Source organism: Adiantum capillus-veneris, chromosome 2 (assembly GCF_014529385.1).
Source record: "Adiantum capillus-veneris isolate H3 chromosome 2, ASM1452938v2, whole genome shotgun sequence".
Lineage (NCBI taxonomy): Eukaryota > Viridiplantae > Streptophyta > Polypodiopsida > Polypodiales > Pteridaceae > Adiantum > Adiantum capillus-veneris.
The window spans coordinates 107,137,027-107,152,920 of NC_140932.1; the positions used below are offsets into that span (position 1 = coordinate 107,137,027).

The 15,894-nt window shown below is 43.0% G+C and overlaps 1 protein-coding gene across 2 annotated transcripts in view; it reads left to right on the forward strand.

Annotated features, from left to right (window-relative positions):
* The window catches only part of LOC147463349 (outer dynein arm protein 1-like), a 96,350-nt gene extending 83,925 nt beyond the window's left edge, over window positions 1-12,425 (forward strand). For both annotated transcript variants that reach the window (XM_086488240.1, XM_086488247.1), the window contains one exon: window positions 11,988-12,425. In XM_086488240.1, the coding sequence (XP_086344366.1) occupies window positions 11,988-12,142 (155 nt within the window). In that variant the 3' untranslated portion in view covers window positions 12,143-12,425. The remainder of the gene's footprint in view (window positions 1-11,987) is intronic.
* Window positions 12,426-15,894: the final 3,469 nt, after the last annotated feature.

The following is a 15,894-nucleotide window of genomic DNA, read 5'->3' on the forward strand; positions in this document are numbered from 1 at the left end:
TTTTGAGGACATGGTAGATCAATATGCAACAGATCTTGACTTTGTAGACATCTTTAGCCGGATACAGAGTGGGGAGATAGTTACAAGCTATTCTATACGGGACGGCTACTTGATGCGGAAAACGATGTTGTGTGCTATACATCCGTTGAGGAAAAAGGTTTTGACAGAGTGCCACTGTCCACCTTTTTGAGGCCACCGCGGCATAGATACCACCTTGAAGGGTGTTGAGCGTTACTTCTATTGGCCCAGGCTCAAAAAGGATGTGGATGACTTTGTTCGCAGTTGCTTGGTATGCCAAAAGGTCAAGTTTGACAGGCATAAGGCACCATGACTTCTACAGTCTTTACCCATTCTCTCGCGCCCCGGGAAAGCATTGCTATGGATTTCATTTTTTATCTTTCCAAGACTCAAAGTGGCCGTGATGGCATTTGGGCATACGAATTTAGCAAGCAAGCTCATTTGATTTTGGTAAAGAAGACGGTTAAGCCTGATCATTTGGCGAGACTGTTCATTTCACATATTTTTTGTCACATGGCATGCTCATTTTATTCCGGTAAAGAAGACCAGACTTGATAGTCTCGGACAGAGATCCCCGATTCATGAGTTTGTTTTGGAGGGCAATTTGGGAGAACATTGACACGCGGTTACAGTTCTCATCCTCATTCCACCCACAGATAGATGGGCAATGTGAGATAGCCAATTTAATGGTTTTGGATTTATTGAAGTCTTACATTTCGGATTAGAAGACTCAATGGGAAAAGTACTTGCCGTTGGTGGAATTTTCCTACACCAACACGTTTCACTCTTTGACGGGGAGGCGCCATTTGAGGTAATCGAAGGTGCTAAGAAAGTTCCTCTCTTTCTAAGCACCAAAGTCAAGATTTTTGAAGCGGATCAGTACACGAGGGATTTGGACACTGCTTTTGCCAAGGTTCGCGAGACTCTAGAGAAGTCTCAAGCACAGCATAAGAAGGCAGCAGATAAGCATAGATGCGACTTGAAGCTGAAGGAGGATGACTAGGTGCTCTTACACTTTGAGAAGGCATGCCTAAGGAAACGAAGGGAAAGGAGCGGCTTTTTCCAAAGCTCAGCATGAGGTATTATGGCGCTTTCTAGATTCAAGAAAAGGTAAATGATGTATCGTTAAGACTCAAGTTGGCAGACACTTGGAAGATTCACAATGCTTTTATCCTGGATTCATCTAGGTATATATATATATATATATATATATATATACCTTTTAAGAGTGAGGTGCCAGTTGACAGGAAGCCTGATGAGCAACTTGAAGTGGAAGAGAGCGAGGAGATACTCGTTCCAAAATAGATACAGGCTCACAAAGAAAGGAAAGTGAAAGGTAAAGTGATTCGGCGGTTCTTAGTGAAATTCAAGAACTATCTGGCATTGGATGCGAAGTGGATTGAGGAGAAGGACTTAGCAGATACTCCTCAGATATTGGAACTTTACCTTCAGGCTTTTGGCTTAGCTGCTTCTACTCCGAAAGATCTCGCAAATCAGCATGGTTGAGTCTGGTGCAGACGAGACTGCACGAGAGGGAAGTTACTCCGCTCCGTTATCACAGATTGGATGCAAAGTGGATGGAGGAGGAGGATCTAGCAGATACTCCTTAGATATTGAAACTTTACCTTCAGCCTTTTGGCTCGGCTGCGTCTACTTGGAAAGATCTCGGAGATCAGCAAGGTTGAGTCTGGTGCAGACGGGACTGCACGAGAGGGGAGTTAACTCCGCTCCGTTATCACAGATTACCTAGATGGAATAAAGTCACTGATTTTCCTTTGGATTTCAGGGATATTGATGTGCTGACATTATTTTGTTGTATGACTTTATGGAACAGGAAATTGAAAATGGGAATTTCCGAAATTGAATGTGATTGATGTGTACTCTCTCATGTGATTTTTTTTGAGTGCAGGATCGAAAGGTGAAATGAGTGCAACATTTCGGTCTTGAGATACTATAGATATGATCGCAATAAGAATTGGTTAATCCGACACCAGTGAGGTCCGGTGTGGATCTAGATGCGATTGCTAAATACGTTGCCAGGAATCATGGTCTTAGATCTGGATGGAATTTTATGTGATTTGATGTGGATACGGTCTAAATGCGCACTGACTTAGTCATCTTTGAGTAAGTGCTAGATTTGCATCGTCTAGTGCGTCTGTACTTAGAGTCAGTGTCTATTGAATTGGTTTATGGCTTATGTTTGTTTTTGCAGGCATGGTCGAGGGCGATTACAATTCTTTCAAGAGTGGGGTATGTCACAAAATTATGACGTGGCATGCCCAATTGACAGGATGAAAAGTATAAGTTGTCCAACTTATAGGGTCCCGTTCGATGGGGCCCTAGCGACATTAAGAATTTTTTTAAAAAAAGCTGGCGGGCAGGCTGTACGGACATCGCAAATTAAGTTGACGTGGCATTTGGTACGGAATTTTTGCAAATTGTGCTGACAGTGCTGACGTGGTACAATGTACGGATTTCCACGTTTCACACTGCTAGCTTTTGGGGCAAATAGCTTTTGAGTTTGAAGATTTTCATGTAACTGCTTTTCCATGGCCAAGGGCCTTTAAATAAGACCCCAAGGCGACTCTTTGGCTTAGATTATTGACCAGCCTTCGAGCAGAGAGGACTGCGGGCATTGTAACTTTGCTCAAGCATTAATATAAAAATAAATACCGAAAGGGGCGCCAGCAGCCAATCTATGAGGCCAATCTCTCTAGGCACAGAGCTACGCCGGGCCGTGTCGACTCAATTGAACTGTGATTAAAGTGTGAAGTATTTTTAAGTGATTCTCTGGTGTGTCATGCTAGATTCTCGACTTGGGGTGCCTAAGTCTTTTACAATTGCCCTCCAAAACAAACTCGTAAAACGGGGATCTCTATCTGAAACTATAGACTCAGCATACCATGTAATCGAAAAATTTGCGAGACAAACAGCTTAGCCAAATGGTCAGCTTTAACTGTCATCTTTACCGGAATGAAGTGAGCTTGCTTGGTGAATTGGTCGATGATTGTCCAAATGTCATCATGTCTACTCTGATTCTTGGGAAGATAAAAAAGGAAGTCCATTGCTATACTTTCTTAAGGTCGGCTAGGAATAGGTAGAGGTTGTAGAAGACTTGGTGCCTTAAGCCTGTCAAACTTGACCTTTGGGCATACTAAGCAGCTGCGAACAAACTTGTCCACATCCTTTTTGAGCCTCGCCAGTAGTACTTCTCCACACCTATCAAGGTGGTGTCTGTGCCGCGATGGTCCAAAAAGAATTGGACAGTGGCACTCTGTTAAAACCTTGTTTCTTCAACGGTTGAGTAACACACAACATAGTTTTCCGCATCAAGTAGCATGCCTTTAGAGAATAGCCTGCAATGGTCTCTCCACTCTATAACCGATCAAAGATGTTTGCAAAATCTGGATTGGTGGCCTATTGATCTACCATAATCTCGAAGTTTAGATGGTGAATCGCCGAAATAGCCGAAATTCATGGCTTTCGAGACAACGCACCTGCCACCAAGTTCTTCTTTCCCTTCACATGAACGATCTGAAAGTGAAACTGCGACAAAATATTTGTCCATCTCATTTGTTTGTCTGATATCCGTTTCTGGGACAAGAAGTATCGCTGTCACGTGACACATCCAACCCTATGTGTCCGTGGACAAGCTACAGCATGACCAGGGTTCAGTTCAGTCAAGTCAGTCTAGGATAGGAAGTAATCTGGCACTTTTGTGAGTCTGTTTGCAGACCGTGCATGTCCAGACACTTAAAATAGATGCATATCCTCTGGTTGCACACAACATGGTCATCAGATTCCAGTCAGATCCCATCAGTAGCATTTTTACAGTGCATAGACCTATTTTCCCTATTTTTTGACATTTTTTACTTATTTATTAAGCGACTTTTGTTGGGAACTAGGTAGGGCAATTTTGCTAATGAAATATATAAGGAAAACAGAGCTAGCACTTTCTGGCAGAAGAGGCAGCAGGAACCAGTGTGTTCACAGGCAACTTCTCAGTAGGACCCCAAGATACCTAGCGTTTTTGTTTCACAGCAGATGGGCTAGCGTTTTTTGGACAAGAACTCAGATCAGCCAGCGTTTTTGCTTCTGCATCAGCCTGGCGACAGAACCACAGCAGATCAGCCTAGCATTTTGCATCGCAAGACAACCGGCAGCAGCAAAAGACAGAAACGAGCCCTAGCGTTTTTGGATCAGCCTGGACCTCAACGTTTTTGCAGTTCCGGCACGACAAGGCAACAAGAAGACCAGTGTTTTCAGCAGTTAGCACCTGCAGTAGAACCCCCGAACCTCACAGATCTCACCTTCCCACAGTAGATCCTCGTCGCACGGTCAGATCCCGTGAAGTTTGCAATTTCAGCCCGGAAGACGCAGATTTCAGCATCTACGTTTTCAGCGCGTCGTCGTCGCATCGTCGCCATCAACATCGTCACCACCATAGAGTCAGAATTCAGCAGATAAAGATTTGTAGATTTCAGCCCGTTTCGTCGTCGTCCTCATCGTCGGCAAGTCCAAGCACTATAGAGATTTGTGCAATCATAAGTAGACCGCTCTCACCATAGAGAGTGGGGCCTTCGGAGGAGGGTTTGACAACATTCAGGTGTCGTATTCTCTTCTCTCTCTATCTCTCAGTCTCAGCACCTTCATTCACAGTGTTCATCCACTTTGTTTGTGTCCATTGCCCTCTCTCATCAAAGGAACGGAAGGCTCTCCCTTCCGTAAGTAAAAGGAACCTTGAGCACAGTTTGGAGCACTCATCTTGAGCAAAGTTCAACATTCACTTCCGCTGCACTTTACAATCGCAAACTTTGGTGGTCGGCGCACTATAAAATCGGCTTCGAGTAGAAAATGGCGCCATTGAGTAAGAGCATGGATGATTGCCAATAGCTCTTTCTCATAAATCTATGCAACCCGCTCTGGGTGCGGAAACATTTTGCTCTCATTAGCTACAACATGGCCTTCTTGCATTAAGACCGCTCCCAGATTGCGACCGCCGACCACACGCAGTCTGGTTGCAGTAAACCTCAAATGGCTTTTGCAAATTTGGTAGAACCACAATGGGCCAATTGTCAACTTCTCTTTTAGAGTCTTAAATGCTGCAATCTCAGATGGTCCCCAAGAAAAAAGAAGCCCTTTCTGTGTCAGAATGTGTAACGGAGAAAGCATCCTCTGCAATCTTTTGAATAAACCGCCGGTAGTACGAGCATAAACCCAAAAAACTTTGAACTTCAGGTACATTCTTCAAATCTGGCCAATCTCAATTGGTTTTAACTTTGGTCGGGTCCATTTTTGCACCCTCTGCAGAGACAATGTGTCGCAAAAAATGTATCTCTGGCAAGAAAAACTCGCTCTTTTTCTCAATGTTTCCGCAATGCTTGGAAAACGTGTAATAGATGGTGTATGTCCTCTGCCTCACTCTTGGAGAATACGATGATGTTGTCGAAGAAAGTGCCCACAAATGACCTGTAATCTCTAAAAATCCTGTCCATCATCCTATTGAACATTGGAGGAGCATTCGTGAGACTGGAATGCATCACCGAATACTTGTGCAATCCAAAGGAGGTCCTGAACGTGGTCTTGTATACATCTCCCGGAGCGATCCTGATATGATGATAGCCACTTTTCAGGTCGATTCTCCACAAACATGTAGAGCCCTGTAGCGTGTCCAGTATATCATCGATCATGGGTATTGGAAACCTGTTCTTGATGGTGGTTTTGTTAAGAGCTCTGTAGTCAATGCACATTCTCCAAGATTCATCTTTCTTTAATACTAATAACACTGGTGAACAGTAATGTGATGTATTGGTTTGAATGAGACCCTTCTCTAGAAGCTCTTTCACTCGATTCATAATTTCCTTGTTTGGGCTTTGCTAACTTGATAAGGTGACCGGTTCGGCGGTGTGTTGCCAGGAATCAATTCAATGTTGTGATCTTCAAAACGCTAGGGAATTATCTCTCCAAGTAAGCCTTCAGAGAAACAATCAGCTTGAGCTTGCTAAAAATCTTGTCGTTTCTTCTCAAGGTCAAACAAATTTGATGTTTTATTGTCATCTAACTCATTTAAGTAGATCGAGTAAACAAACAATTAGATTTTATTAAATTTGAAATGGCCGAAGTCGATCCCCATAAGATCCGTTGCCAGTCTTGCTTTTGTCTTTCCTTTCTTTGCTCGCTCCTCTGCTACTCTAGAACTCTCTGGCTTGTCCTGAGCCTAATCATTGGACGCTTTGTTGGGGCACCTATCAAGGACATACCCTTGTTCCCCGCATCTATAGCATTTACCCTCTTTGTAGTACACGGTGTGCTACTCCATTGACAATCAAGGGCCCGAAGGTTTCTTTTTTGTTGGTTTCCCTTCCTCCTATTACCATTGTTCGATTCTTGCCCGGTCCAGATTGCCACAAGCCTATCTGTAGGGTAAGTAAGAATGTTTGTGTGCATTGCAAACCCTTGCTTGGCATGTCCCATTAACCGCTACATGGACTCGAACTTCTTCTGCAAACGATAACTCCGTATCTCTTTGGGTAGTCCACAACAGAATCGCTCAATTTGTTGCTTGAAGGTGATTTTCTTAAAAGAAGAGGCAGGTAGAAAAGTATCCCAAAATCTCTTGATAGTAGGCATCTAGTGTATCTTCCTTGGTCATCCTCAGATGACTCCAAGCTGTAATTACATCTTGTTCGTATTCCTGAGTGAGCCATGAAGAAGTGAAAACCCGTTTGAATTGTAGCCACTTCGTCGGTGCTTCCCTGTGTAGCAGTGTAGGGTAGACCACTAGGTTTGGGCATTCCCTTTGAGATAGGACGCCGCTCTTCGTGCCTTGGAGTGCTCGGAATAGCGCCCTCCCGAAAAATCTTTGTCGAACTGTTGGATAAAAGCGAGGACTTTGTGGGTATACTTAAAGCCAAAAAACGTATCAAACTTTAAAGCACGCCCACCCTCCTTGAAATCCTTGGGCTTCTTGCCCTCGTCCTCCAGGTGGTCGTACTAGTTGGCTCGATACTTCCTCTTTGTTGCGTGCATTGGCTCATCAGAATCCGAGCTCTCGGAGGACGAGGAGTCCTCATCCGAACTATCAAAGTGCTTTCGAGATCTTGTGTAGGATCTGCTCTTCTTTGCCTTCTTCTTGCCTTTGTTCTCTGAGTCTTTCTTCTCTTCTTGTTCTTTCTATCCTCATCGCTCGAGTCAGAGGAAGAAGAACTCTTTGAACTGTTACAAGAGGACGAGGACGAATTAGAAACTTCTTGAAATCGAACACGTTTCTTTGGCGTACTGGTGGCCTCAAAGGTAGACTTTCGACCCAAGTAGCTGGGATAGTCTGCTACCCGACTCTTCTTCCACGGCTGCCTCTTGGTCTTCATGAGTCTGCTCATTCATCGCTCTACAGCTTCAGCAAATTCATCCTCTGAGTATATCCTTTGTCTTGGTACCGCCGGTGTAGATTTCTTCTTCAAAGCCGACTTGAGAGGCGAATGGATGGTGGCACACCCTCGGGAATGCACCTTGTCAAGTGGGTGCTTCACCAAAAATTTCGTGTACGGGGGATCCTTGGAGTATTGAAGCATTTGTCGAGCATAGGTGTCAACCTGTTGTTGACGCTACATTTCCATTCTTTCGTATTCTGTGGACGGAGACGGATCATACTCTTCTCTCGAATCATCGGAAGGTGGTCGATGTCTGTTCGAATCTCCATTGTTTTCTCTTGTACCCGAATGGTTGGGTGCAATAGTTTCCTCCTGGTGGGATTCGTCGACTGAATCCATGGGTGCTACAAATAAAGGGATCGGATGCTCCGTAGAAGAATAGTTATCTAAGCTCTGATACCATTGTAATAGGCTTGTACACCCCAAGACGAAGATCTAGTGCAACACACGCAAGAGAAATTGAAAGAACTGAACAAACCGGAGAGAGAGAGAGACGACATAGCACGTTGGAGTTCCGTGCCCAAAAGTATTGGCCCCAAAGACTGGCGCCCTTCCTCGGTATTCTTAATTATTAAGCTTCAACAAGTACAATGTCGGAGGGTCCTTGCTCTCTCTACATTGCTACCACCCAAAAGTGCAAGAGGAGGAGGCTTTGGCACACTTATAAAGGCCCTTGGCCAAAAGCAATACATGAAAAGCAATAGTCTAAAAGCATCCGGTAACCAAAAGCTAGCACCCTTTGGGTTGTCCATACAATATGCCACGTCAGCTTGTCAGTGTGATTTGCAACGCAAATCGCAGACGTCTGTACAACCTGCCACATCATCAGCTCGCTGCATAATTTTTGGGGTTCTGCTTTGTTTTTAAGGGTTTAGGCCCCTCAGCCGGGCATACCATAAGTTGGGAACTCTTTAACCCCTTCTGGGCCACTCAGAAGATTTCTGTAAGTTGAAAAACATCTTCTGCCTCTTTGCTAGGGTTTTGGCCCCTCCTTCCGTCCTTTAGGCCATGCCACATCATCACTTTGTGACAGTAGAGGGCAATCTCTTTCGGCATGTGAATTCAATCAACAATGGAAGCGCATAATTTTTTGTCCTTGCTCGTGCAAAGTTAGTAGCAGATAGAGAATTTGTACAACGCATACCCCTCCTAGGAGATTCAATATCTTAGATTCATAGTGTCTGTTGCATCATGCTCATATACCAAAGTTTTTGCAATTGCTTTTTCCAATGCCTTTGGATGCAAATGAGTAAGTGATACCTCGATATGAAGATGGAGACCACGAAGAAAACCTCTAACTTTGTGGAACTCGTCTAATCCATCCAGCTTAAGAACAATCTTGCGATATTTGGAGATATAACTAGTTATAGTAGAATTGTGCATGTAACATTTGTCCCATGCCTTCCAATTCTTCTTTGTTTCATTGCTGGGCAAAAAATCAATTCTCCACTGCTTGCACATCATAGCTGCATCTGGACCCAGTTGTGGAGGATCTTGAAAATCAAACGTATGATCTTCTGGAATACTGATGTCCGATGACATGATGGAATGATCGTGCGAAAATGTGCTCCTTGGGCAATTCAATGAAGCTTTGAAGACCTTGTCTTGCTTGCTTTGCAAACACCGAAGCCTCTTCTTGTTCTCGAGCTCCAAGGAATACGGGCTCTAAAGAGCTTGTAACTCTAGCAGGTAGCCCTTGGAACCTCAGAAGAAGGCTTAATCCCTCTTGCCTTTCGATACGATCCACGAAACTTGGATTGTGGTTAATCTCTACAAAAAACTGAGAAGAAGACTAGAAATCTTTCGGAATTGACTTGCTTACTCTCTTGGGATGTCTCTTGAAACAATCCCTGCCTCTCTCTCAAAAATTCCGAGCTCCGGATGAGCTTGAGACGTGCTATGGGAAAGACCACCTTGGAGGGGATGGCCAACCAAAGCCTTTTAATTAATTCTTAAAGAGGGATGCCAAGTGTGTACACAAGCTTGCTATGGCTTGCACAGACGACGACAGCATATGAGAGAGAGGAGAAGCCTGTAGCGATGGTTCTATTGCTCTGATGAGCGCCGCCAAGAAATGAATTTTCCTCGGCTCGCCAAGGTGCCCCTATTGGACTTGGCCCCATCGGATTCTGAGCAGATCGCTCCTCCCCCTTGTGTGTGCAAGGATGCTTTCACATGCAGCTCATTGCCTCAAGAGAGCCCACCATAGCTGAGACCGAGAGTGAGAAATGAAATGTTATATTAAACGTCTTTAAAAGGCCAAAATGACCTACGAGACCAAACCGATACAATCTTGGTGGATCTAATTCAATGTCTGGGTACAAAATAAAAATGAAGTAAAGTGAAAACTAAAATCATCAACATCATCATTGCCTGAGGATGCCTGGCGTTGGGCGTTGTCCGAGAAAGTATTGCATCGGTTGTTGAAGAGCATCGTCAATGTCTGCCTCTGTAAAATGTTGTACTGGCCGCCTCCCATGTTGTGCTAGGACAATCCTGATCCTCTGATGGAGCCTCCATCGATGCCCTGGTCGCCCTCGTAGACATGGGCGTCTAGCTCTCCCGGGCTCGATGGCTCTGTCAACTAATATACCTCTGGTATAGGTGGGCTCTGAAGTCTGCTCTAAAGCATGCTCACCTGGCTGCTGAGTCCCGGCTCTAAAGAAGTCAGTGATCTCTCTCTGTGAATGTCTCCCAGTTCCTGATCTCCTCAAGTGACTCTCCCTTTGTCTGCGCAGCTCTGGCAAAAACAACCCGAGGCACCTGTGATCTTGATATCTCATGACTCTAGTCAACGGTCCAAAGCCCTCTGAATAGACAATGAAACCAGCCTCGTATCTCATAGTATACCGGACAATGGCAAATGTGACGTAACTCTATCTCTGGCTCTATATGACACAATTGGCAAATCCTGGCCTCTACCAGTACTCTCCTAAATCTGCCAGTTTCAATCTATCTGATGCGATGATGTGCGCATCTGACCAACAGCACGTCGTATCCCATGGGATAAATGAGTGTCCATGTAGGCAGGTCTGATCACATACCCATCCTGTGTTAGTTGGAGCAGATGCTCTCTATAGAAAGCCATCTCCGTGCCCAACTCCTATGTCGTTTGTATCCATGTGCTTCTGGTATCTAGCTAAATCAAATCCTGACGTATGAGTCTAGTGATCTCTGTATGTGTGAGAGATAGGGAGGGTGCATCCAAGGAGTACTGGAACGGAGGCAATCTATCCATCATGAGGCCATGTGATTGAAACCATGATGTCATCTGTCCATACCAGCATGCTGTATCCCCCTATAGCGCTAGCTGTGGGGATGACTCAAGGGCTAGCCGAGCATATCTGTCTCTTGGGAGGTCCCATAAGCTATGCATGAAGGATACTGATCTAGTAAGTGTCTCGACCACGAGAGGGGGGGTAGCTAGCTCGGCTCCAATAATCTCATGTGGCACTGATGCCTTAGCCCAAAATCATCGAAGAGATCATAGAGACTAGAGGCCTCTCCATACATCTCCATCCATCGGTGCTACCAGGTCTGCCATGGTGGTCCACTGAGGGTCCCCAAATTTGAACCCCGTAAAGCATAGCTGAAGCCACTAGAGTGTCAAACGGCCAGAGCTTTGTTCGAGGTTCTTGAAACTGAACCTGCGGGCACATCTTCTCCAATCCTCTCAGGTTGAGAGAGAGAGAGAGAGAGAGAGAGAGAGAGAGAGAGAGAAAGAGAAATGAAATGAAATGTAATATTAACGTCTTCAAAAGGCCAAAATGACCTATGAGACCAAACGATTACATGTGGTGAATCTAATACCAAGTCTGGGTACAAGAAGTACAAAGAACTGAAAAGAAAATAGTGGTTAGGGGTGTGGTGAAAGCTGATACAAAGGGAAACAAAGGGTGAGTTGATACAATGGAGCTTTCTGACAGTCGAGGCATCATATACATATACATCAATATCCAAAAGGCTACAGAGATTCAATGTCCTTCAAGGTCGGCACTCTGTCAGGACGGCTCCTATGTCGCGCCAGTATGGTATGGATCCTCTATCGCAATCTGCGTCAATGTCGAGAGGGCCCCCTCATCCGTGGGCGACGAAATCGCCCCAACTCTATCGCCCGATCAAGCAGTATGCCTCTGGTGCCTTTGGTGCCTCTGGTGTTGTTATGCTGTTGGGGCTGCTCGGAGTCCTCTGTCTATGAGAGAGAGAGAGAGAGAGAGAGAGAGAGAGAGAGAGAAAGAAGAAAGAAAGATATATTAACGTCTCGAAAGAGCCAAAATGGCCCATGAGACAAGAAACTATACATCTGGTAATAGATCTCTCGTCTACTGAAACAGAAAAAAGATCTACTCAACATCATAGTGATGTTTGAGTCTACAAAGCTAAAACTAAGCTAAAACTGAGAATATGTACAAATACATGATTGATCCCATCCAAATCTGACCATACAAATCTGAGAGAGAGAGAGAGAGAGAGAGAGAGAGAGAGAGAGAGAGAGAGAGAGAGCTTTGAGCAGCCTAATTATATGCGTCAAAATTGCAGGATGCTACATCAAGGAAGATGAGGCAATAAGCATCGATCCAGTTCAGTACAAGAACATCTCTTCACAAGATATTCAATACCCGGAGCTTACAGTCGGAAAGTTTTTCGGCAAACTTGAGGATTTTGTCGACCGCATCTCCGGAACATTCAATTAATGTTAGTGGCACATCTTTGTTGCAATGGTTTTCCCATGGTTGCATTCTACTTTTTTGCTCTTGTAAAGCTGAGAAGCAACTAAAGACGACGCCATGCTTTCTTATGTTCAGAAAAATCTTTGGCTCTGTAATTGATGACACTAGCCTCATGTAATGAATGCAAAACGAATGCCATAGAGCCTCTGGAAGGTCATGCTCACAGGCATTGATATAGGAAGATGGCAAAAAATGCACATATTTTGCTGTAAATTCAAATTCCAATTTCATTTTGTTTTACATGCCAGCCATGGTTGTGATATTCTACAGAAGTGGATAGCTTTGAGTATGTATGCATGCATAAGCGTATATTGTACAGGGTATCTATTATGTGTTCATCTATGTATCTATGTTGTGCACACACTCATGCATGCATGCTTTTTTCTTAAGATATACGTCATGCAGCAGTCATTTCGGGCTAGAGCCAGCAAGTTGACAAGGGGAAAAGAGCCTCCAGCCTCATTTCCTGAGGATGGCTCATACAGCACGGGCGGTGTATGAGCCAGCCTCAGCAAAAATGCGGTGTTCTTGTTTCTTTGTTTTGGATTGCCCTGAATGAAGTTTCCTAGAATGGATAAATAGTGTCTTTCCAGATTGTTATTTCTACAGTCTCTCATTCTTCTTCTCTAGATTTTTGCCATAAATTTAGGCATGTTGGTGAAAAGATTCTTTGAACCTCCAGGGTCCCGTGCTCGACAACACTATCTAAATTTTGATAATCCATTTGGTTTAATGGATCTGAATTGTGATGTAGTGCATGAATGGCAAGCATTTTATACTGACATTACTTGTGATTTGATTTTCCTTGTAAAGTTGAGTAGTTACATTCTCAGTTCTCAATTCTCAAAAAAAGTGTGATCTGAATGATGCTTTATACCACCAATATATTATCATTCAAGCATGGAGCTAAAATTTTGCATGAGGTAAATTTAACATTTGGGTCAACAAGTTGATTGTGACCATTTAGCCACTCGTGTAGTCCACCATTCTTTACTTGTACCTTGTAGGTATGAAGGCAAAACAACCATCTTGAGTCAAGGTAGTCTTCATCTTGTGTACTACAGGTAGACTACCTTCAAAAAGGGTAATTTGGTACCAATGTACTCGTTGAAACAAAGCATCCCTAAATTCAAGAAAAGGGGAAATGGACCATTTATCATTGATTGAGTCTCTCTTCCCTAATTCCCATCATAGAGAAGGATTGGGGGTTTCCCCTTGATTTTAGAATGTGAAAAGAAGTGGCTTGGTTCTTCTTTTAAGATGCCTTAGTAGTTTACTTTCATCTATAACAAATATGTAGGAGACATGTAGCTAATTAAATATATTTGGATTCTCTACACCAGAGATTTCGTTTCCACAAGTTGATTTTTGATGTTGGTTTCATTGCCTTAGCTTTTACGTAGGAGGAAGAGTGAAAATGGGAGAATTCTTACCAAAGAGACCACACCATGCATGCATGGATAGATTCTTGAAGGTCCTACCCTAGAGGAGACACTCCATGGATCCTCGAAAGACCTACTCTAGAGCTCAAATCTTCCAAAACATGCCAAAAGTTCCATGGTAGTTTCTCTTGGCTTTGGTGAGCCCATAGAGTAGCCATATGCTTTGTTTTTATATAATCTTGCATCCAGCCTTGAATATCCACAAATGCAATGGTCATGGGAAGTTAGACATGCACACTTGTGCTTTTACAATTGATGATTAGCATAGAAAACATAAAGACACCAAATCATTGACATCTATGTGAGAAAATCCTTAATTTTGTGATTTAAGTGTTTGTTTCTAAGCTCCTTGACAATGTATTTTGACTCCTTGACTTTAAGACACAGGCCATTGCTTCCTTAAGATATAGAGTAGAGTCGAGGAGAATCCAAAAGTTGACATATTATTTAAATATAATACATCTAATATAATAGATATAATAACCTATCTGTATCTAACCTCATCATCTACATTGTTTAAATCAACTCGACAACTTTAAGAAATTTGACTTGAAGTGGTTCTTGATCATAATAGAGATTAGAGGAGTATGGAAAAATAGAACCGTCCCCCTAGAAGCTCACTTCTTGCAAGCTTACCTCATGTGAACACTGGTACTAAAACCACCGACAACCCTCAAAGAGTCATAGAGCTAAATTGTGAGCTCTTAGAGTGTCTCTCGCTAACTTTCAATCTCTCTTACCTTTTTTGGCTTTCTAAAAGAAACCCTTAGTGTTGTGTTGGGTTAGAGAGACTCCTTTCATTTCACATCCTGACATGATGGAGACTTACCTTTCATTTTATATCTTGACATGTCTTTACTTTTCTTGAATTCTATTATTTTAGAATGCTAAAGCGAAGCTTTACCTAGCATAAATTTTAGTAAATTTTACACACACACACACACATGTTTTTTTTGCATTCTATTGTTTTAAAATGCAAAAGTGAAACTTCACTTTGCATAATTCTAATAAATTCTGTACACACATATATATTAATTAGTTCTTTTTATTTCACATTTCATTTCACAACTTCACATGGTTTTACATTTCTTGCATTTTATAGTTTGATTTCAGTCAGTGTTAACGTTTGAGAAAGTCCCTTTTATTAAGCGGCTATTGATCGAGTTTTTTCCTCACAAATAAGAAAATCAAAAATATTAGCAGAAATTTTGGGGTTTGCAAAATTTTTGGACGAATTTCTCACACATTTCATCGGTTTTCTTCCGTTTACCATGGTTTGCAGTTAGCTAGTCTCGATTTTCAATTGGCTCAAGACTAAGCTAAGGCAATCCTTTTCCAAACACTAATACCAGTTTAATTCAACCTAACAATTTTATCACTTTCTTATTGTTTTTGAAAGCCGTCGTGACCCTTCCACTTGTTTATGAGTAGTAGGAGGTACCAATTGGAGGAAATTCAAAAAATGTTGGCATTAATTTGAAATGGAAATGGGAAGGGTGGGAATGCGAGGATTGAGAAGGGGGGAGCAAGGCACGTGGATTTCATGCATTTCTTCTCTCTCTCTCTCTCTCTCTCTCTCTCTCTCTCTCAACACCTCACTGAGGTGGAGATGATGGACAAGAGGGGACACTCGTCGCGGCCGACGTTAAGTCGGGTGATGCTGCGTAGACCAGATGCGTAGACGTTTGTGCACAAGGGAGTGGAGAAAATCATGCGCATGGGAGGGGGCACGAGGCAGAAGGAGGGCACGAGACGAGAGGTCCATGAGAGCGAATATTCTTCCTTAATAGATTTTATTTACATGCGACCCAGTATGTTATGTAAGACTCCAGTCTCATGATTTACCTTGACTAAGTAGTTCCTCCGTCAAGAAGAAGAAAATACCTATGCATTGATACCAATGAAATTGAATTAAAACCAAGCTTAACTATTTATGATAGCTACAAAGCTGCAAGAGGGCCTGATTAGACGTGCAAAAAATTGAAAGGAGACACAAAGTAGAGGGACAAACATTTTGAGTCCCACTCCCCTTCAAAAAATTGAAAGGAGACACAAAGTAGAGGGACAAACATTTTGAGTCCCACTCCCCTTCAAAAAAAAAGTAATTCTTCATTGTTGCCTTGGAATCCATAGTTACACGTGGGAAGAAGCATTAATTGTGTGGCTCTTTGGAGATTAACTAAGGACCATGAAGACTTATAAACTTCACAATTTGCGTTGTCAAAAGGTCGAATTTGCCTTCCAACCTCATCCTCAAAAGTCATTTGATTCTAC